Source organism: Cydia splendana, chromosome 4 (assembly GCF_910591565.1).
Source record: "Cydia splendana chromosome 4, ilCydSple1.2, whole genome shotgun sequence".
NCBI lineage: Eukaryota > Metazoa > Arthropoda > Insecta > Lepidoptera > Tortricidae > Cydia > Cydia splendana.
The window spans coordinates 5,176,528-5,198,195 of NC_085963.1; the positions used below are offsets into that span (position 1 = coordinate 5,176,528).

Consider the following 21,668-nt stretch of genomic DNA (forward strand, 5'->3'; position numbering starts at 1 on the left):
CTGAGGTCCACCCGCTATTGACGTTCACCATTCATAGAATGGAAAATATTTAAATATTTGGAGAGATTTTTTTTTTCAACGGCCACTGCATCCCTGACGAATGATTGTTGTTGCAACGCTGTGTCAAGAGCCATTGAGACAGCCAATGCATTTCCGCTTATGGCTGTACAAGCCTATCGCTGCACGGCACTTCTTGCCGCATAAGTCGAATGTGCGAATTTGTTGGATTTGAAAAAAAAAAACAACATACAAAAATTTACAAAAACCAACGGAAGCATTCCACGGGCTGTCCCATAAGGTAAACGTACTAGTGCTCGACATGCTAATGCCCAATAGACCTTGCTGTCACCTCTATTGACAATGACTTAAGTTTCAAGATGACATGTACTGGGACCGCGTCGACCACCAGTACGTTTACCTTATAAACGCACTTTACAATTGAATTATAATTGTATAAAAACGGTCACTCTCGTCTTGCCGGCCTTTTAAAGTAAACCCAGCAAAATGCAAAGCAAGCTTTTTAGAATCGTCCAGTCATTCGTTTTTCTAGTGTTGTGCGACCTTGATCCATCGATGCGCTCGCTCACAGCACAGAGAAAACAATGGAAGAATTTATCGATCGATGAGTGTCAAAGTCAAGGTCACTCGTGTTTTGATGTTTGTTTATGTACTTTATATACTTACAATTGGTAATTGTTTAGTGCTTATCTCACTACTACTACTACTAAGTCTACTAACTGAATATGTACAGGATGGCCCAAGAATAAGTACGATAAAATAGAATTTTTAGGATATATTTACCGTGTTTAACGTATGTCAGTTATTAATTTAAGTAAGGTGTTTGAAGCGCTTTAAGACTCAGACCAAGCTAATAATATATGAGCAACCCACGCAGTTCTAAATTAAGTAATCAAACAAAGTATGATTAAATTATGTGTAGTTTTATATTTTATTTATTATCATCGTAATAGTTGTAACTTTTTATTGTGAATTCAACGGATTAATATTTCTTGTTAAATTATTATTTAAATTCACTGATTTAAACTTTCACGATTATTAAACATTAGCAAACTGCACAACGGGACTTAATCGCGTGGTTAATATTTTATTGGACATGAAATGTTAGTTATCCAGGACGTGGACATAATTGATTTTGACGTTTCTCGCAGCAAAGCAGTCGACAGCAATAATGCTGTCGGAATTAGATTGCAACTATAACCCCCAGCATAGTCATAACATCAATAATGCTTTTAAAACGGCATACGCTATGCATGAAAAGTCTAGAATATCGTAAAATGAAATCGATATTTCAAGTGATTTCATCTGAAACTTTTAACCCCGACGTAAAATGCATCATGTAGGTACAAGTACGGCTTCATATCATAGTAAACCTTAAATAAGTAGTGCGAGGGTTGCGATTTCATTGTTACCTACTATTTTATTACCTTCATGTTAATATTTTAAAAGTTACACGTATTTCTTGTTCATGATTGAAAGATGGTTTATCATAAAAAGGTTTCTTACTAAGTATAACAAGATTCGCTGAATAAAATAATATTGCGGGTGCTTTATTACATTTATTGTTAGCAAAAAAATCCAAATGTTCGCTGCTTTTGAGTTTTCAATAACGAAAAAACAAACATGATTTTCAAATGTAGGATGAAACTGTTGGAAACAGAATCCGCATTTCATATTTTTTCCTAGTTTCGTTTGTTTACTCTTTTGCAGTGAAAAACTCTTCATTCTCTTTCGTAGCAAAAATACATAGAGAGGCATAGGCTTAAAATTTCAGCCAATAACAATTTCTGGGAACTTCGAAATCGAAAAAAAGGTTAATCATAGTATAGGTACCTACCCTATATATAGACTACTATATACCTACAACAACAAGGAAAACGAATAACTTTGAATGGAAATTTACATACTTGTCTTAATTGCTCTCAAAGTGTTACATAGTTGGAGTGTTCCACTAGGATCTTGAGTGTCGCTTAAGTACTTAAAGCTGCTCTCCTAAATGGCTTGTAATAGGATATAGGTATCAAAAGTTATTGTAAGTGCTATAAGTCAATCAGGTTTGTTTTGCGGATCAAATGTCTATCGGACCCATTGCATTAAATCAATCAAAAGTCAGGAATGTCTGTTTGTCTGTACTCACGAAACACCCCTCGCTATTAAACGCTAAACGGTTACTTGATCGTGACATCACGATTGAGTTGAAGCCGTCTTGAAGTATGGAAAACAAGAAAATTACGGTTTTGACGGTGAAATTTTGCCTTTAGGTACCTACATAATGTGGTTTGTATAATATAGTTGCTTTACAATGTATTTTACAATATAATCAAAGGAATTTAATGGTTAATTTGTTTCCATTTTGGAAGTTAACTAAAACTCAAATTTTATTATATTATTCAACACGTGTCATCAATGTCATCATCCTTATACTAGCAAACCGACATTTTGTCAGATCATCAGATGATTGGTTTGAAATTTGCCGCTTCGAAAAAAAAAACGATGGTGTGGCTTTCGTAAGCAAAAATCCAGTAGAATGCTCCAGATGTGCGTATGCGTGTTCAGATATTTTGAGCACCTCGGGTGCTCCGATATGTCCGATGGCGGCTGTACTTTGACAAACTCTAGAAAACCTAGCCTAAAATTAGCTCCAATCACGCCATATGACCGCAAGCCCCCGGCGGCCGTTACGCCTGATTTTCCCGGCCCGTTGCCTCCACCAAATTAAATTAGTTTGCCGGCACTTGGGTCTAACGAGCAGACCTGCCGATTGGGTGGGATTCTAAAAATAAACAAAGTGGATGGAAGGGTCAAGCAAATTAGGAAGAAAAATCTGGTCTTCTGTCGAGAGTTTAGGACGCTGACCCATACTATAGTAGCTGCAATGCGAATAGGACAAGCAAAATGCCATATCTAGTATTCCTCCTTGTGTAAGGCAGGAACTAATAGGATATATATGTACCTATACAATATTCGTAAATATGTGTATTTTATAGGTTCGAGCTAGCAATGCACTCACGAGAACTTTCCAAAGTTGCGAAACTTTCCACATGAAAATTTCTCGGTAACATCTGAGAATGTTCTCGAGAACGAGAATTTATTTACGTAGTTTATACCATGAATATTCACGATAGTTTAGGTGTAGGCCTTATAATATAATTATTTTCTGAGCTGCACTCCAGTTTACTCCAGTCTTAACTCCAGTTATCAATGATCATCTTATCAACGGACAGTAAAATGTATGTCTATTGAAGTAATTATAGTAATTGCCATTGTTATATAAATAAGGTACTACGACAAAGTTTAAACAATAATTTCCATGTTGCAGGAATGTTCTGAGAACATTCTCGAGAACGTTTCCGCTTTTTGGGAATGTTCTGCAATTTGTACATTGCTAGGTTCGACTGCCGATTTTCGTAATAAAGCAAATTTGACTATCTAACGATCCTGACTTATCTCTTTTACTCCAATTATACTTTCATAACTTTCTTTACTTTACTTCTTATCTTCCCCGTCAAATCTTTGAAATGTCATTTGTTTTTAAATTTGTCAAAGACCATACATTAATTTTATTAAGATAAGCTAACCTAAGTATTTCTAATAATTTTAATATTGTACCATAAATCGATTTGTTAAACTACTTATATCTACATCAATGTATAATGTGGAGCATGTCTTAGCAATCTCATTATTTGTCACGGTTGCTTTTTACTCATACCTACTAGTACAAACAAAATTTAATCAAGTTTTGTTGGAGCAATATGAGATAAGACCAAGTTATTGGTAAATTATTTACAGAGTTCCTTACCACATTATTAAGTTTACAGCAAGTGATAAAAACGTTAGTTTTTCATTGCAAAATTAAAGAAACAATCGGAGTTAATGTTTCCAAGCATTTGGATGAGGTCGTAAAACTGAGATAAAATGGAAGATTCAAATCAATATGTCACTCGTAATGTTTTTAGTACGTGCTTGCACTACCTCACGTATATTAGTTAAGAATTTTAGTATGCATACAGCATAGATACCTACGTAACTAATGGTATGGTGTTGAATACTTTATAAAAGTCTAATGATTTATTTAACCTTGTTGTTTTTTTTGACTAATAATTGAGAATCATAAATATTCATCCAACAGTCAAAACAATAGAACTTTTCGAAAAGTCTGGAAAGTCTGAATTGCCCGCACAAGCAATTAAAATGCGCCATAAAAACCTCGTTAAATGAGACAATACATGTTCACCTAAACAAGATGGGACATAATGTATTCCGTGACGCATTTGGACCCAAAAAAGGCTTCGAAACAATCATCTATTGTTAAAGTACTCGCACCGGCGCATACAGTATGCAGAACCATACGCTACCAACGCTACCATTAGGCACACACACGCTCTTGCATATCAACACGCATGAAAACACTGGTTCTTAAAAAAATATTTATTACGATACAAGTAGGATATATGCTATCTTAGATCTAAATCACTATGGCGCAATCTCGTTACCGAGAGGGATGTTGTTGTCCTTAATAGTGGCATCGTCACGGTCGGAGGGCGTCGTCGGCTCTTTTCGGTCATCTTCAGTCGTCACGGCAGCCAGTGTCGTCGTTGGTTCTCTCTCAGACTTCTCCTTCGGGTAGGGCACTCCAGTTTCGATTATTGGGACCTCACGATCTCCCGATTCCTTAGCACGATCAGCGACGAAGCTCAACGGAGCGTTGACTGTTAGGTATCCATCACTGGAGAGCTCAGCCGTCACATCAGTCGCGCTGGAGTTCGATGGTAGAGTGTAAGTGTGGAAGAATTGGCTAGCAAACACATCATGGTCGTCCTGCTTGGCCTCATGCGATCCCTGGACGAATATGAAGTCACCTTTCGTCTTCACCTTCAAGTCTTCCTTCTTGTAATCCTTAACGTTCACGACGATCTGGAATTTGTTCTCGTCAGTGACAACCCTGGGTCCGATATCGGCAAAACTGGGGAAGAGTTTCCAGAGAGGGGCGAAGAGATTTCCGAACATGGGGAAACTGAACCAGGGGGAGTCGTCGAAGTCATCCTCGGTGATGGTAGTTACCGGTCGAGGGAAGGCGGGTTTGTCGGTGGTGGGTAGGGCAGTTGCTGCCGCTACTAACGCGAAGGCCGCTAATAAGCGTGGAGAGAACATTGTGAGCGTGCGTACTCTCTGAGTGTGTGGCAATTACTGAAGAGCGCGCGGGCATCGGAGGCTATATAGAGTGGGGGCAGCAGTGCGTACGCGCCGCCGCCGCAGCCGGAAGAGTAGCTGCCGCGGACGCGCTGCTATGTCCTAACTTAACCTCGCCCAATGTTTTGCCTCTGAGAGGATGTTTAGCTGCCGTGTTTTGGTTTCAGCGTTGAATGAATCAAACAGGTGTCAGATGTCTTTAAGGATTCACACAGTTACTGACAATAAGTGCACTGAATGTATTACAAACACGACACATTGTGCAGATGAAAAGTAACAAATGTAGTTGATTTTTTATTCTATTTAATTTGAATAAATATTGTTTGATATTTTATAATACTCACAAAACTTTGGATACGAAGTATGGTAAATAACTGTATGTCACAGCCATATGCACTAGAATCAAACTATCAAGAACATGCGTTGTTCCGCCGTTTAGATGAAAGTCACAGGAAATTCGATTTTTTATGACAAATTGACTGGTACGTCGTAACTCCAACAGGTGCATGACGAGTCGCGATGAGTTATCTAGATTCGTTATTTATTTCTACATATGATTCTCGCTTAGTCATAAAACATTATCTTGTTAACCCCGAGCACTCAATAAGCGGCGATGACCGAGTGGATCTGAGGTCCGACTTTCAATCTGGAGGTTGCGGGTTCAAATTCTGGCTTTTACTAGTGAGGTTTTTGGAACTTATGTACGGAATATCATTTAATATTTACCACTAGCTTTTGAAGGAAAACAACGCCAGGAACCTGTATACATCTGCGAAGAAATTCAAAGGTGTATGTGTAATCTCCACCCGCATTGGGCTAGCGTGGAGATTATAGCCCTAAGCCTTCTCGTGCATGAGAGGAAGCCTGTGTCCAGTGGGATTTATGCCTACCACTGGTACTAGTCTATAATTGTCTATTCTTAGTCAATACAGTACCGTATTCATAACATGGAGCGTGTTCCAGGCATAGGTGTGGCAACCTAAAGTAAACAGTGCCTTTCCTTTGACCGTTTGTTATTGAGTATTTGTGGAACAATAGTGGAACTATAATAAAAACAATAGTGGAACTATAAAGCATAGGGAAACAGAACAAAACATCAAAATATTCTAATGTACGTATGTGTCCGTATCTGACCAAGGGGCCTAGTAAAAGGGACAATCGTACATCGACGAACGCCAAGCGAAAAGATTAAAAATGTATAGTCCACAACTTCATGGTCCAATGTCTCAATGGTCCAAATTCAAGTACCAGTAAAATATGTATAAGTATTTATGTTGAGTATATAATATAGAAAGAGCATTTGTGTACCTAGCTGCGATTTCTTTGTCTACCCCGAACATTTTTATAAACTAATTTTGGGTAGTAGTGGTGTTTTATTAATATCTCCGTTGACATTTGTTGGGATGTCAGTCTTTCCGTGACCACAGCAGCTGGTGCAACTCAGGCTGAAACGTCGGAATTAAAGGTAAAAACAATGAAATTATATCGCGGTAGACCCGTTTGTGTAATTAAATATGCATAAAGGCTCGTTAAGAATGAACGTTAAAAACTGGGCCATTTGTACTTAAGGACTATTATAGTTACCTGATTTTACGATAACAATTTCCATACATTATTTAAGTTACCTACGAGTTTACTATCAAAGATTGTGTAATCTTAACCACGGCCCTTGTGCGTTGAATGTCGATTAAGTTTCAGTTTCCTTGACTGATAAATAGTTAAAATTTAATCAAATTAATTGATATGTTTGTTCACAAGTCTCGTTGCTGTTGTAGGAATACTCGGTAGCCATTATTGTCTGAGCTGGACTAAGAATAAAAATGTACGTTTCCTTAATTACTCGTAATTTGCATAAGCGAACATTACAATGTAGGTAGGCACGAGCTAGCTCCTTGTTTACCATTTAAAACCTATTGAACTGAAACACCTGCGTAGCTCAGCCACTCACAGAGCCACAAGCTTATATTTTCATTTCGTTAAAATTTTTTGCACACTTGGACAACATATTTAAGAGCCCATCAACGTGCACACTAGCGCCACTGCTAAATAATCGTGATTATTTAAATTTTACGAAAGATATTTAAAAAAGTTGGCCGTTACGTACTGTATTTTGTATTTAAGTACCTTTTTAATAACATCAGACTAGTTTTTATGTTGCTGGATTCGTCAATCTATGCGTCCAAAGTTAAAACGGCCGTTTTTGTTTTGAGTTCATAGATCGACGAATCCAGCGACATAAAAACTAGTCTGATGTATTTAAAAGGTACTTAAATACAAAATACAGTACGTAGCGGCCCCCTTTTATAAATATCTTTCGTTAAATTTAAATAATCAAGATTATTAAGCAGTGGCGCTAGTGTGCACGTTGATGGGCTCTTAAGTATTTACACCATTTTCTGTGAATATGTACTATAGGGCCACCTATAGTTTAAGAACTCTGCTAAATCCTAATTTTAGCCAATCGCAACGTCACAAGTTTCCGCATGAGCCATCTTCACTCTGCTAATTACATGCGATGTTTGGCTGTAATTCAATTACGTCTGCTCCGACCGGTATTGATGATGTAGCTCGTTCGCGTTATTGGATCGCATTTCTTCATTGAACGTTTAATTAAAAAATCACCATCAATGGCATTCATTATTACAGGTCTGAAAGCTGTGGAAATTTTCCCAAAAGGTTGGAAAAGTTAGTGGAGATTCAAAAGAAATAAGTAAATTAAACTTTCATTTCCGATTTTTTTAATGTGGTAATTTCGCATTTTTTTAATTTTTCCGTCAGCACGTTTGACTTTCTTTTATTTTACGATGTTTGTCATTACATTCATGTAAAAAAATAATATGTTTGAGCCAAAATAAGAATGTGCTAAAAATTTTAAAAATAGTTTTCCCAGAAATACTCATAGTTAAAGCGAAAATTTGAACTACTTAAAGGCAAAAAACCGTTTTACTATCATGGCTGTTATGTAGCCTGTACTTATTACAGGCTACAGCTATGATTGTAAAAAAACCAATAAAACTACTCTAATAAGAGTGAATAACTATAAAAATCAAAATCAGTTCATCATCATGAAACACTTCGGATCGCCTGACTTATGTACTTGTCATAAACAATTATGACAAATAATAATGAATTGATTTATTTATTATAATGAATTAAGAGAGTAATCATAATCATTATAATGACGCTCGCCATATTCTTCGATTCGACGCCTTTAACAAGCAAGGGCGAATAAAAAAACGTGGCAAATAAAGTGACGTATCTACGTAAACAGTCTTTGCCGACCTTGAGCATCTTCTAGAGTCGCTGTATTAGCTTATTTTTGCCGGCAGATGAATCAGTCGCCACTAGTGATGTGCACTTGTTACGCGATTATTACATTTAAAATTGAGTCGTTTAACTTTATTTTCGGGTAAATCCATCTGTCAGATTATGCGATTTTGGTATTATATTAAACCAATACATGACGACTTCTCCAAGGCGACATATTCAGGCGAGATATTAAGAAAAGGTACACTGAGAGAAAAGGATAACAAAAACACACTTAGAATTACAAAAATAAACTTAATCCGGGGACAAGGAGAGTCAACTAATAGGAACAAATTGACTTTTGCAATTTCTATTAGTTCTTGCAATTTCTATTATCTGTTTGTTGAAATTAGATTTAGGATTACTGAGCTGTTTGTAGAAATAAATAAACTTTACAGAAATAGTGAAACGTCCATAATTATTACTAAACTTCATTTTTTCCCCCAGTACGGAACTGTTTTTTAATTCCTGGTGATGATTTTTCTCTCAGTGTAATAGGGTAGATATTTGCTGAGAGGGTCGAATGGATTGGACCCGAGTTTGAAATTAAGCGACACAGTTTTTATTTGTTTTACAGGGGGCAAAGTTGTTGTTCAACCCCTAGCTTTTTAAAATTGAACCACGAGCGCAGCGGGTGGTTCGAAAAATGGAATCTTGAGTTGATCGAATCTTTTACGAGCAAGTGTGATGAAAATATATGTTTAGAACGTTGGCTTGTTAAGGTGTTTGTGTACTCGACTGTACCTACAAAATTCTCATCCTCTAACAAAACCGATGTTAGTTAACTTAAGTATTTGTTTGTAACTTACACGATATGGATGCATAATCTGAAATAAAAACAATTGATTGATTGATTAACAGAGAAAGGTCCTCCCTAAGCTAATGCGCTGCAGTACCAGCAGGCCCTCAGAGGGCCTACCGCGAACCACGTTCCACGTGTTGCCTCTCTGTCGCACTTGTAAATTCGTACGTAAGTGTGACAGGGAGGCAACACGTCGAACGTGGTTCGTGGTAGGCCGTGTGCTGCAGTAATGCAGCAGCCGAATGAAATTTATATTAAGCTCTACATTTGCGGCAGTAAATCAGTTGGCAGCATTACTGCAGCAGTATTGCTGTCGCTGGTGTAGTCTTCCGAACGGTACCTTAAGGGCAAAGGGGACATTCCCGTCACATCACTATCCGAATCGCTTTCATCGCGGTACGTGACTATCTCCTGATGGGCCAGCTGACACGGCGTTATGATTGTGCGTGCTGTTTTGATGTATACTCCAGAGTCATCAACATGGGTCACCTTGTATTGAAATTTCGACAGCAAGGGAACCATTTTCACTGTTATTGAGTGTACTTGGAGCGTTAGCGAATAAAGGGCTGTTAATATATATGTATTTTATCAGGAGCCTATTTGAAGTTAACAAATTGGTCTTATTTAGACATCAATCATTTTGGCAGCTCGTACCAATATCATTATATTGGTACGAGCTAACAAGATTCTATTTAGGTACAATTATGGTAATAGACAGAATTAAAATGTGCGTAGGTATAGTCGACATAAAAATATCTGAAGACGCACTTGACTCTAACGCCTTAACAATAGAGCCGTGGTCAGATATTTGTGAGCACCTTGGCCGCTCCGATATATTTGATGGCAACTGTACCCTATAGTCAAATAAAATTTCAGTACCAGTCATGTCAACGACTAGAGTCTGCGGAAAGAGAAGAGACAAATGTTTTACTGTATTCAAAATATCTTTTTCACCTCAGCAGCTCGAACAAGGGTACTTTGCTTCTTAAAAACAGTGAGCAAAATGCGATTTTGCTCACTGAGTCATTTTGTCTCACTCAGTGAGCAAAATCTCATTTTGCTCACTGATTGTGTCTCACTCAGTGAGCAAAATGCGATTTTGCTCACTGAGTGAGAAAAATGACATTCAAGTGACCTTTATAGTCATTTCAACATGCGGGGTCTAATACAAGTTCGATATACTTGGGTTCTTTTATCTCTGTCCCTCTAGGTATGTTCTCACTGCTTAGGGTGAAAAATTTTGTGTACTACACGAGATCAAAGTTATTTACATCTCGTGCGCTTTTGAATCCCTTACTACGCTCAAGATTCTAAATTAGATTCACTCGCTACGCTCGTGAATCTATTATAGAATCTTTCGCTTGCACGGGACTCAAAATAAGCACTCGAAGAAATATCAAACTTTGATCTCTTCTTGTACAAATAACTATTACAGTACATAATAATTATGGTCCTATTTTCCCGCACTAGTGCGTAAAATAGCACTTTTCGTGCGATGTCAAAAGTTTAAAGGGCCATATGTACTGTAAAACGTTGTACGATACACGTGCGAATAGGTAATTCGCAACTCGTGTCGATTAAAAACACTCCCTTCGGTCGTGTTTTAATTTATCGCCACTCGTTTCGAATTTCCTCTTTACCGCACTTGTATCGTAAATAACTATTCTTGCATCTTTGACAATATTATTTGGCATTTTCGTGGTAAAGGCGTTTATAATTCCGAAATGTTGTCCACAGAAAATTCTTAACAAGGTAAAGGTCAAATAAGATCTTGTCAGGGTATTGTAATATCAAAATCTCTACTGAATACCTTATTTACTTCGGATCTGACCTAATTCAAACCGATATCCGTGATTTATAATTACCTAGTACTCAGCAAATAATGCATATTGACTTATCAAAGTTCAGATTGGTACGAAACTTATGATTACTATCAGAATTACAATCAGAAAGTTATGGACCCTGGGGGCGGGGATTCAAAACCCGACGGCAAACGTTTGTGCTGTTCGCGTAGGTTGCCAAGCACTCGCCTCATACAGGGTCAAACAGATCACTGTGTTATGTCTTTCCTGTAGACATACACAAGAGTTAAGGGCTATAAAGGTTTATTTTCTTATTTAACCCTTATCCACGTGAAAAGGTCCTCCTTTTATTTAGAGAACTATGATAAAATCATTACGTACATGCCCACAAGCTGTTAACTATTGCCCACAGGAGAGAAAACTAGTGTGTTATCGCGAACAGTACATTTTTCTAGTAGTGTCTGCCATCTAGTGGCTTAATTATAACTAGTAGTTCGCCCCGAACTGAGAACTCGCGGTTTGCCATGCAATTAAAATGACCAGAATAGTAAAACCTCTCGCTCTTCTAGCTCAATAACCTCTTGATCGAGCCTGCTCAAAATTTAATGACTAAAATATAATGCCCTCAACTATACGTTCACCCAATTTAATTTAAATTAGAACAAATTTACTTAAGTTATTGTGTATCAAACTATCCTCTGATAGTTCAGCTTAAAAACATCGAAATGGCCGGGACGTGCCCCTAGCCAGCCGTGTGTTCCAAGTTGAATGTAAGAACTTCACTTCGCTTCGCGCGCTCGTTTGAAAATGGAAACTTGACATAATGCTTCGCGCCATTAAATATGGGGATTCTGTGCCGTCTACAGTTCATGCACGCTCCTTATACAATGAGAACCGTATGGTGTAAACCGGAGACCAAGATTGCACCTTTCCGCTGAGGCGAATGCTAGTTACCAACAGCAATAAGTGCGTAGGAGTCAACAATACAGTCCAGAATACTTAGGAAACATTAATGATGTTCCACGACGGTTTATTACGTTTTCCAAGAACAGATGAGTTGTTAACCAAGTACTAATACTGTAGGCTCTGAAGGCGTTTCCAGAAAATTGAAAAGTGATTAGTATCGCTGTTTTGTTTGCAGTCCTGCCAGATTATGACGCAGTTAAATTATATGAAAGTAGTACAAGTATACAGGTACAGAAGGCGCTCGGTAATTCGGCACGGCACCTTAAATTTTCTCTTTTGCCGGATTGATGGAACTACCGGATCCGGATTAATGAAAAAAAATAGGGGAATAAATTTATATACAAAATATTCTACATATCAAATGCAACCGCTCTGTAATCGGGCATTCGGCTATGTAAGCTGTCGGATTATAGAGCGCTGATTGCCGGATTACTGGAGTGCCAGATTGGTGAGCGTGAGCGCCCGAATACCGAGCGCTTGCGGTATTGTCGCTAGGGTTTGCAATCCGGATCCGAAATGTATGAAATTATCCGGATGTGGATCTGGATCCGCGGATCTTCCCATACATTTCAGATCCGTCATGCAAACCCTAATTGTCGCCGCCGCTAATAAGTTTCTAAGAACTTATGTAAAACTGCTGAGAAAGTATCTGTATATATCTCCAAAGAAATTCATACGTGTGTTTTAAGTTTAAGTGTAATAACACTAATAACTAATTCAACCTTTGGTCGTCTAATAAACTGAGCGGAGTCTTAATGGTGAGTCTTAAACTCGGGTATAGATAACTTATCAACTTTTTGCTCACTCTATAATATATACACCCTATAAAACAAAGTCCCCCGCCGCGTATGTATGTTCGCGAGAAACTCAAAAACTGCTGAACTGATTATAATGCGGTTTTCACCTTTATACAGGGTGACCTTAGCCATTGGACAAACCCTGAAATCCCATGTAGGGTTACTTCTCAGAAATACTCTAACGGTAATATTTTTTTTAATTAGAACAAAAGATAAAAAAAAAATCAAACAAAAGTTATTTCCAATAATCGACAACAAAAAGAAACATACTGTATTAATCATTGGCAGTGCTTTTGACAATTTGTTTGTAAATGTGCGGCAATGATGACATTTGTCAAAATTCAGAATCTTATTAATGTCATAAATAAAAAAGATAATCAAAATGGACGAAGAAGGTTTCGTACTACTAACACATAACCTGTATGTAAAAAGTTCAACAAACAAACAACAAAAAACTCCAAAGTAAAAAAATCGTAATTTGTTAATTTCTTCGTAACCGCTACACCGATTGTTATGTACTTTGTATACTGGTTCTAAATATCCTAATGCATATGGGTCAATTTTCAAATAGGCATTTTTTGCTGTCCCGTGGCTAAAACTCGAAGTCCATAGGACTAAAAGACTGGGTATGTATATATTTTCATTCAGTGTATTATAAGCTTTAAAAATCATGCACAACTGTACCTAAAATATTATTTGTTCCTGACAAAATCGCATTTGAAGTTCCAAAAACGGCGAAATTTGCCGTTTTTCGCGTGTCCCAGTGGCGGCATAGCGCAATAAAAAAAATCATAATTTTGGATATAGGCAACGTATTATAAACAACTTTGTATTTCTATAAAGAGCATGTTCTAGAGAATTGATTTAATCATATTGATAAATTAATGCGTCATTTAATAAAACAAGGGAAGCCTTTTTATCGCTGTCCCGCGCGGCACCTGTTTTGTTATGACTTAAATATACCCCCTATAATCTTCTTTGTCTATGGAATAACGGTTAGATTAATATCACGACGCATTAGTGCGGTTACTTGGGCATCGATTGACATCAAATGTAGACCCGGAAACAGTTTTATTTATTTAAAAACAGATAAAAATCTCTTTCGATATATTTTGGTACGACTACAATGACATTTGTATGGACGCTTAATACGTTGGTACATAGTTGGAATAAAAATGTTTATTTTATAATAATAGTTGCAAATATAGTGTTAAAATATATAGTAAAATAAATAAGTGAATCGGTTGTATTGTGTAGGAAATATCGCTAAAAAATATTATTGGCGACATGTCGCGACATTTGTATGGCGACATTTATACGGCTATTTTGACCGTATAAATGTCGATTGTGGCATACAAATGTCGACATAGTGCCATACAGATGTCGAGAAGGTGTTATACAAATGTCGTCAGGGTCTTATAAATGCAACAAACATAATAAATAGTGGCATATACATGTTGATACTGCCATATAATGTCGAAAAAATGCCTTACACATGTCAAAAGCGCCTTACAAATGGCTAAATAGTGTCATACAAATGTCGATCTTTAAACGTCCATATCTAGCTAACTATAAAATGTACAGAGGTGCCTCCTAGAGTATATTTTTTGTTGTTAAGAACCCTTCCTAAAACGATGATTATAAATCAGATTTTTCAAAAATAAAAAATTGCCATACAAATGTCGAAAAAGCACCCTTTTCAAAAATTGACCCATATGCACATTTCGGCTTTGTCCAATGACTAGGGACACCCTGTATGTATAGAGTGATTCCTGCCTACTGTTCGCCATAAAAACTCCAAAAGGTATCTACAAGTTGGTTTCGACTCTGCACATCGCTCCCAAATCGTCTCATCGCGATTGAAAACTTGATTTTTTAGACTACCATAATATCGTATGCTCATGCTCAGTTGTGTGATGCCAAACAGGCAGGTGGCACACTTATTCCAACCGGTACGGCACGGCCCGGTCTAGCGTGTCATCCTTAATCCGTGATTTTTTCCTATGCTTCAGAAAAACATACGTGATTATATGTACATACGTATATTTAAAAGAAGAGCACGTACGCATACAGTCACGTTTAGTTGACTTAGAAAACGCAAAAAAGCACGTTCGAAACCCTGACGTAAATGTAATATGTTCACGTCATTCAGGGGCCCCATTTCTTATTGTTATTTGACTGATCGTGACTGAATTTGTACACACTTTGGTGACTATGAATGATCCGCCTCCTAGCCTAGTAGGTATTGACTGTACGAAGCAGGAGGTACGGGGTTCGAATCCTAATTCTGGTATTTGCTCATACTTATCGTTTATTGATAATAAAAATTAATTTTTTTGTGTATTTATCATTTCCTGATATTAACTCGCATTTATAGACGAATCGCGAATTTATTTTATTACCAAATTCAATTTTTTTTTAAAAAGTGATGTCTACCCCAAACTTTTTCATACACTTTTCGTCGGGTATAGTTGCACAAATCTGTGTTTTGACATTTTGCTGGGACATCAGTTAGCGCGACCACGACCAGTGAAACCTGTGTCGAAACGTGGGTAAATAAATGTAATAAAATAAATTCGCGATAGACCCGTCTATAAATGTGAGTTATTAATGTGTTCAAAACGCGAAAGTTTTAAATAATATTTTTTCCTGAACTTGGATTTTTTCTATGTAGGTATATACTGTAAAATGTGCCTACTGTACATTAACTGCAAAAATAACTAAAATCTAACTCAAAATAACCCACATAAAGTGAAGAAACTTAACCTTGCAGATACTTCACTGCGATTGGCAGCGTCAGCGATTCCCCGCAACAGATTGTCACGTCTTATGATAAATATCGCGATAAAAGTTGATTTTATTACTTATTTACGGCGGGGCGGCAAGTAAGCGCAAGGTGATAATTAGCGGTCATCATAATCTACAGATGCTTGCAGCTTCAAAGGTACCTAGGGGCTGTCCATAAATTACGTCATCGATTTTTGACGATTTTTGACCCCCCCCCCCCTATAATCATCCAAAAATCATGCTTAAAATGACCCCATTTCCTCCTACTTCATGCTACCGTCATCCGATGTCCAGACCCCCCCCCCCCCTAATTTGAAATGACGTAATTTATGAATAGCCCCCTAACAAGAGCGTTTTCGCAAATCTTAGAGCCACCCTACACTAGCGTTTCCCGAGCGTCGGCGTCTAGTCAACTCTACTCGTAATAAGGCTGATGCTCGACGCATAGTTGGCGCAACTGCGCGGCGACGCTATTTTCCATATCGCCTGACTAGACGCCGACGCTCAAAAGACGCTATTAAGGGGTGGCCCGTAAGACCGCTAAAGCTAAATAAAATTCAAAATAAAATTAAATTAAAATGTGGTGTTTCGGCGATTCCGTGGGAATCTGCCAAATCCTACACCGGAACATGCGACACAACTGAAAACCGCCGTGTCGACGAAATAATTTTTAGCTTGTAAGATTTTACTATTGTATGTATGTTAGTTTGTAAGGTATGTATCTATGGGCCTTAGTTGCCTGATAATAAATAATATTTGATATTTGATTTTTTTTTGATTTTGAAAATTATAGAAAATAATTCAGCATGCAGAGTATAATATCACGGCGAAGATGCAATCATCTCAGACATACAGCCCGATTCGAACTTTAAGATACGTCAAATATTAGGTCTAGAAACGATATGGATGAGATATGTCAGTGTCAAAAATGACGTTTCTTCAAACAAAAACGTCACTTTTGACACTGACAGATCTAATCCATATCGTTTCTAGACCTAATATTTGACGTATCTTAAAGTTCGAATCGGGCCGTTAAGGTTTCGCAGTATAAGAAGACGTTACTTAAATACTTGCATGCGCATTACTAGTAAGTATTTAGCATTCAGTGTTAGATCACCTAGTATTCATATGAATCATGGCAGACGAGTGACTAATATCGCCGTTACAAGTGCTATTAAGTTTAATAGCCTTCTTAGGGCGATTGTGCACTACAATGAATTTTACTGTCCGGCAGTCTGAGTTTTCATAGTCCGATATGGCATGAAAAAAACGGATGATTGGCTTGTGCACTTGTCCGTCTTTTTACTCGCAGGAGCGGCGCAGTGGAATGAAAAAAACGGATGATTGGCTTGTGCACTTGTCCGTCTTTTTACTCGCAGGAGCGGCGCAGTGGTATGAAAAAAACGGATGATTGGCTTGTGCACTTGTCCGTCTTTTTACTCGCGGGAGCGGCGCAGTGGTATGAAAAAAACGGATGATTGGCTTGTGCACTTGTCCGTCTTTTTACTCGCAGGAGCGGCGCAGTGGTATGAAAAAAACGGATGATTGGCTTGTGCACTTGTCCGTCTTTTTACTCGCAGGTGCGAGTAGCATGAAACTACCTTAATGTGAACTCCACTGCACCTAGGGTTACCACAGTTACCAGATGACAGGAATTTTCCTGACATGTCAGGAATTTTGGCTGTTTGTCAGGAATGCGGCCGGAATACCAAAATGTCAGGATTTTTTGTAAAGTAGCAGACTTTTCTATTATGTACCTAAAAAGGGGTACATTATTCAAATTTACTTACATAAATCCTACACTTATGTACATAAAAAACAGGAAAAATATTCGCAAATCAGAAATTTTGTCCTATATCATAAAATAAAGCTATAATAAAACCAGATCAAAAGTATATGTACAATCAGCGTCATATAGTAGGTAGCATCCAAAGTATTTAAATAGTTCGGTACACCATATTATTAGTGTGGCGTACCGAACTATTTGAATACTTTGGATGATATACTATACGAAGCTGATTGTACCTACATTGAAATTTTATTCTATGAACGGGACGCCAGCTCACATTATCTTCTAAGACCAAGTTATTCAACGCTTCTGGTATCAAAACTTTAACATTAAGTACAAGACGCCAAGATTCCCTTGTGTATATCGGGTGGAACAGAACGAAGGACTTTTACGCAAACTGGAAATTGTTCAGGCTACGTACTTTATTTTTCACTTATTAATCACATCAATATTTCGAACCGTTTCTGAGATACAGTTTGTTAAACATTAGTGCAAGAATCTGTATGTTTCAACCCTAGCAGGTAGATCCTATTGAATGACATGACATGTGTCAATTTAAAATGTGAATAACTTTGTAGGGTTGTCACTGTTATATAATATTTCATTTTAATGATTTTATTTTACTTTTAAATCCAGCTTTACTACTATAATAACTCGATTGTAGATCACTTAGATAACACTATCCTTTCAGCACAGTCTCTAGAAATGTTCCACCCTGTACATATTAGGAAGTAACTTAGTATATTAAATCCGTAGTTTAGCTGCAGTATATAATACTTGAAGAACAAATTACGTGGAAACTTTTTCAATATAACATTATTAAGTTACCACGTGGCCGTCAGCTTGCTATCGCTAAATATTGGAGGTTGATGGTGACGCGTATTCTGAGGGATATGAGACATAACAGAGGGTCTACCGCGAAGTCGCAAACCACGTTCGACTTGTTGCCTCCCTGTCACACTTACGTACGAATTTACAAGTGCGACAGAGAGGCAACGCGAACGTGGTTCGCGGTAGGCCCTCAGGACCCCTATTCGACAAGCGACATTTGACGTATCGTGTTGATCTCCCTTTGATGTGGGAAAAATCATAAGTTCTCGAATAAGTACAATGTCAAAATTTACACTAGCAATCCACAGTTAGGTGACAACCAAACCAAACCGAACCACCCCGAGTTCAGAGTTGAGTTTTGGTTGTACCAAATGATATTATCCACAGGTGATCGACTCAACACTTGATAGAATCAACATGCAATAAAATCAACTATTGAATTGACGTGATGGATGCAAAATCTGACAGTTGTACATGTCGAATTTGGCCACAGGTATTTTGACTTTAATGTCGAGAGAAATGCATTTATTACCTTACTATAACGGAAAGTAAATAAATGTCAAAATGTTAATTAATTGCTAATTAATTGTTTGCTGTGAGCTTATTAGATCACTTACAAACTGTTTCAGCTAAGTATTCGTCGTACATCGACCCACACCTTAACTTTTCTACTATTAGTCCTTTAAGTCCCAAACACCATATGGATTCATGAATATTAGAGTACTACTTAATAAACCGACTTTGAGGGAGAGCACCTGTAATTAGGTCCCAGATAAGCCAGCGGCATCCCGCATCGAATAAGGGGAATCATGGTATATTATTATACCATGGGGGCAATATACACGGGTAAGTAAAAGCACCGAACTATATAGAGACCGTGCGTGTTGAGCCGCGTATCCAGTAGAGGCAGCCTCGGGTCGAGCGGCTGCCTCGCCCCGAGGCCGCGCAAGTGGAGACGCTTGCTCAACCTGAGGCTCGGCGCGACACGAAGCAAATTCGTGGCCGCGAGCCGAGCCATATTTTGTCGGTTTTCTTACCGTGCTCAAAGGAGCCTCATTCCTAGCCGTGCATTTGATGGAGACGATCGACGCGTTTTGGCTGTAAACTTGCGTTGCGGATCAAGCTGAGGCGATTCGCCTCGAGCTGATCAGAACGTGCCTCGAGCCTTTGCCTCAGAGCAGCAGCCTCAAACTGAGGCTGTTTGCTTCAAGTTGAGGCTGCTCGACCTGAGTTTGCCTCTAGTGGATACGCAGCTTTGGAGGGTGTGCCATCTCGTGACCTGGCGGCCTAGCCAAGGTGACAATCACTTGCGCTTCGCTATCGAATCGATTTGTGACTCTATATCACTCTTCCATATTACTTAGTGTGACAGGGACAGTTGCGTTTAGTTCACTACGGAGCGAGCGAATGGCATGTTGTCTACGGGGCCAGAATTGAAAGCTAAATCAATTCACGTTTCTAAGCGTGTGCTGCCCCCTACACTTCACGCTGGCTCTATTTCGCATAGCAGGGTCTGCCATCTAGAGGCTTAAATCTAAAAAAAATAATGTGACAATTCGCGCCAATGAAGAGGGGGCTCCTGTGCTGCCGTCTAGGTCTAGGTCTACGTACTTAGCCCAAATGTGAAACATTGGTTCCCAAGTTCAATAAGTAATTAAGTAAATAAAAATAGCAATATGTGAAACTCATTTTAGAGAAAGGTTACTTTTGTGGGCAATACGATAAATGCTGGGGTACTTACATATAAAATAATTATTATACTTGGTCAAGCAGATCTTGTCAGTAGAAAAAGGCGGCAAATTTGAAAAATGTAGGCGCGAAGGGAGATCTTCCCATAGAAAATTTGAATTTCGCGCCTTTTTTTACTGACAAGATTTGCTTGACCAGCTATATATCACGTTTTTCTTATTTGAATCTAAATTATTTAAAAAATATGTATCCCACAGCGCAGGTGCAGCGTTTGAATTATCTTTAGATTCCCTTAACTTTGCGATGTCTACGGGCAAAAAACTAGTACTATTTTTGTGACAATTAAACATGCATATAAGAGAAAGTGGCTGTTGTGTATCCTAAATAGGTACTTGATGGGTTATGATTCATGCGTAAGTAAGTACTTACTTGATGAGTTACGATTCGTCTTCGATGTGCCCTACTCCTAATAATTGTAAATTATATACAAACCCATTTTGTGTAAAACGCACCAACGCTATATCCCCATTTATTCCGCACATGCATGATTTAAGGGGTGACAAAAGAACAAAGGATTCTGGTAAATAAATAATACCTGCCCGATTTTAACACCCAAACGAAAAAGGACGTAAGTGACTGAAATTTATTTGAGCTTCACGCTGTTTTGCATCGAAACAAAGTGTGTGAATATTAACGTGAAATTTTTGTTTTTAATATGATATTGTACGTTCAGTGAGTCGAGGATTGGGTATTATGATGGTAAATCGGTGAATTTATTACTTGGATAAAATTAAATAACGAATATGCATGTAAAGAGAATTTTAATCAAATAGGTTTTGTTCATAGTGTCAGTAGAGCATAATAAAATTGCAGAATTAATTTTAAGTCCTTTGTGTGTTTTAAATGAATGACATTCAAAACAAAATAATACATTATTCTTCATCATTCATCAAGTTTGTTGACATGTATTTTTAAGGTCATTTTTAATTTTAATATGCCATTGGTAGTGTATGTTTTTTATGTATAGGTATTTATTGCCTGAAATAAATATTTTGATTGATTGATTGAAAATGGTTCTAACCTAAGGGCCCCACTAGCGTCTTTTGAGCGTCGGCGTCTAGTCAGCGCCATGGAAAATGATGTCGCTGGTCGCTGCGCAGATGCGCCAACGTTGCGTCGAGCAGCAGCCCATCGAGTTGACTAGACGTCGACGCTCGGAGACGCTAGTGTGGGGTGGCTCTAACCCAACAAGCAAACGAAATAAATAAATTGATTGAAATTGAAAATTGATTGAAATCGAACGTTAGGATCGTTGGTGTTTTTTTTTTATCCGAAAGTGCCAATCTGTTAAAATTTCGGTATTTTCAGTCCACCTGCCATCACTCTGCCTGGCAACATATATGTCCCACTCCATTTTAGTTTGGTAATGACGTATCCCACGTCTTGCACCTTGGTGCGGCATCTCGTCTCGAAATTCCTCACTCAGTCATGAAGCTGCTTATTTCTAATTAAAAATTCACATTGAAAGCATTAGGTATCTCATATTCAATTATTCATGCATGAAATCATGAGAGTATCTGATGTTGATGTTGCATAATAATGAGCGTTTATGTAGGCATATCTATCTACATATATATGTATCTCTAGCATTAAGCATTTGCTGATTGGTCATTGATGTAGGTATAGGTATT

At 37.9% G+C, this 21,668-nt stretch overlaps 1 protein-coding gene across 1 annotated transcript; it reads right to left on the bottom strand.

Moving 5' to 3' along the window:
* Positions 1-4,437: 4,437 nt before the first annotated feature.
* Positions 4,438-5,228, bottom strand: LOC134789679 (alpha-crystallin A chain-like). Its single transcript, XM_063760276.1, has one exon. It carries the CDS (start codon positions 5,167-5,169, stop codon positions 4,492-4,494), a length of 678 nt encoding a protein of 225 aa, XP_063616346.1. The 5' UTR covers positions 5,170-5,228; the 3' UTR covers positions 4,438-4,491.
* Positions 5,229-21,668: the final 16,440 nt, after the last annotated feature.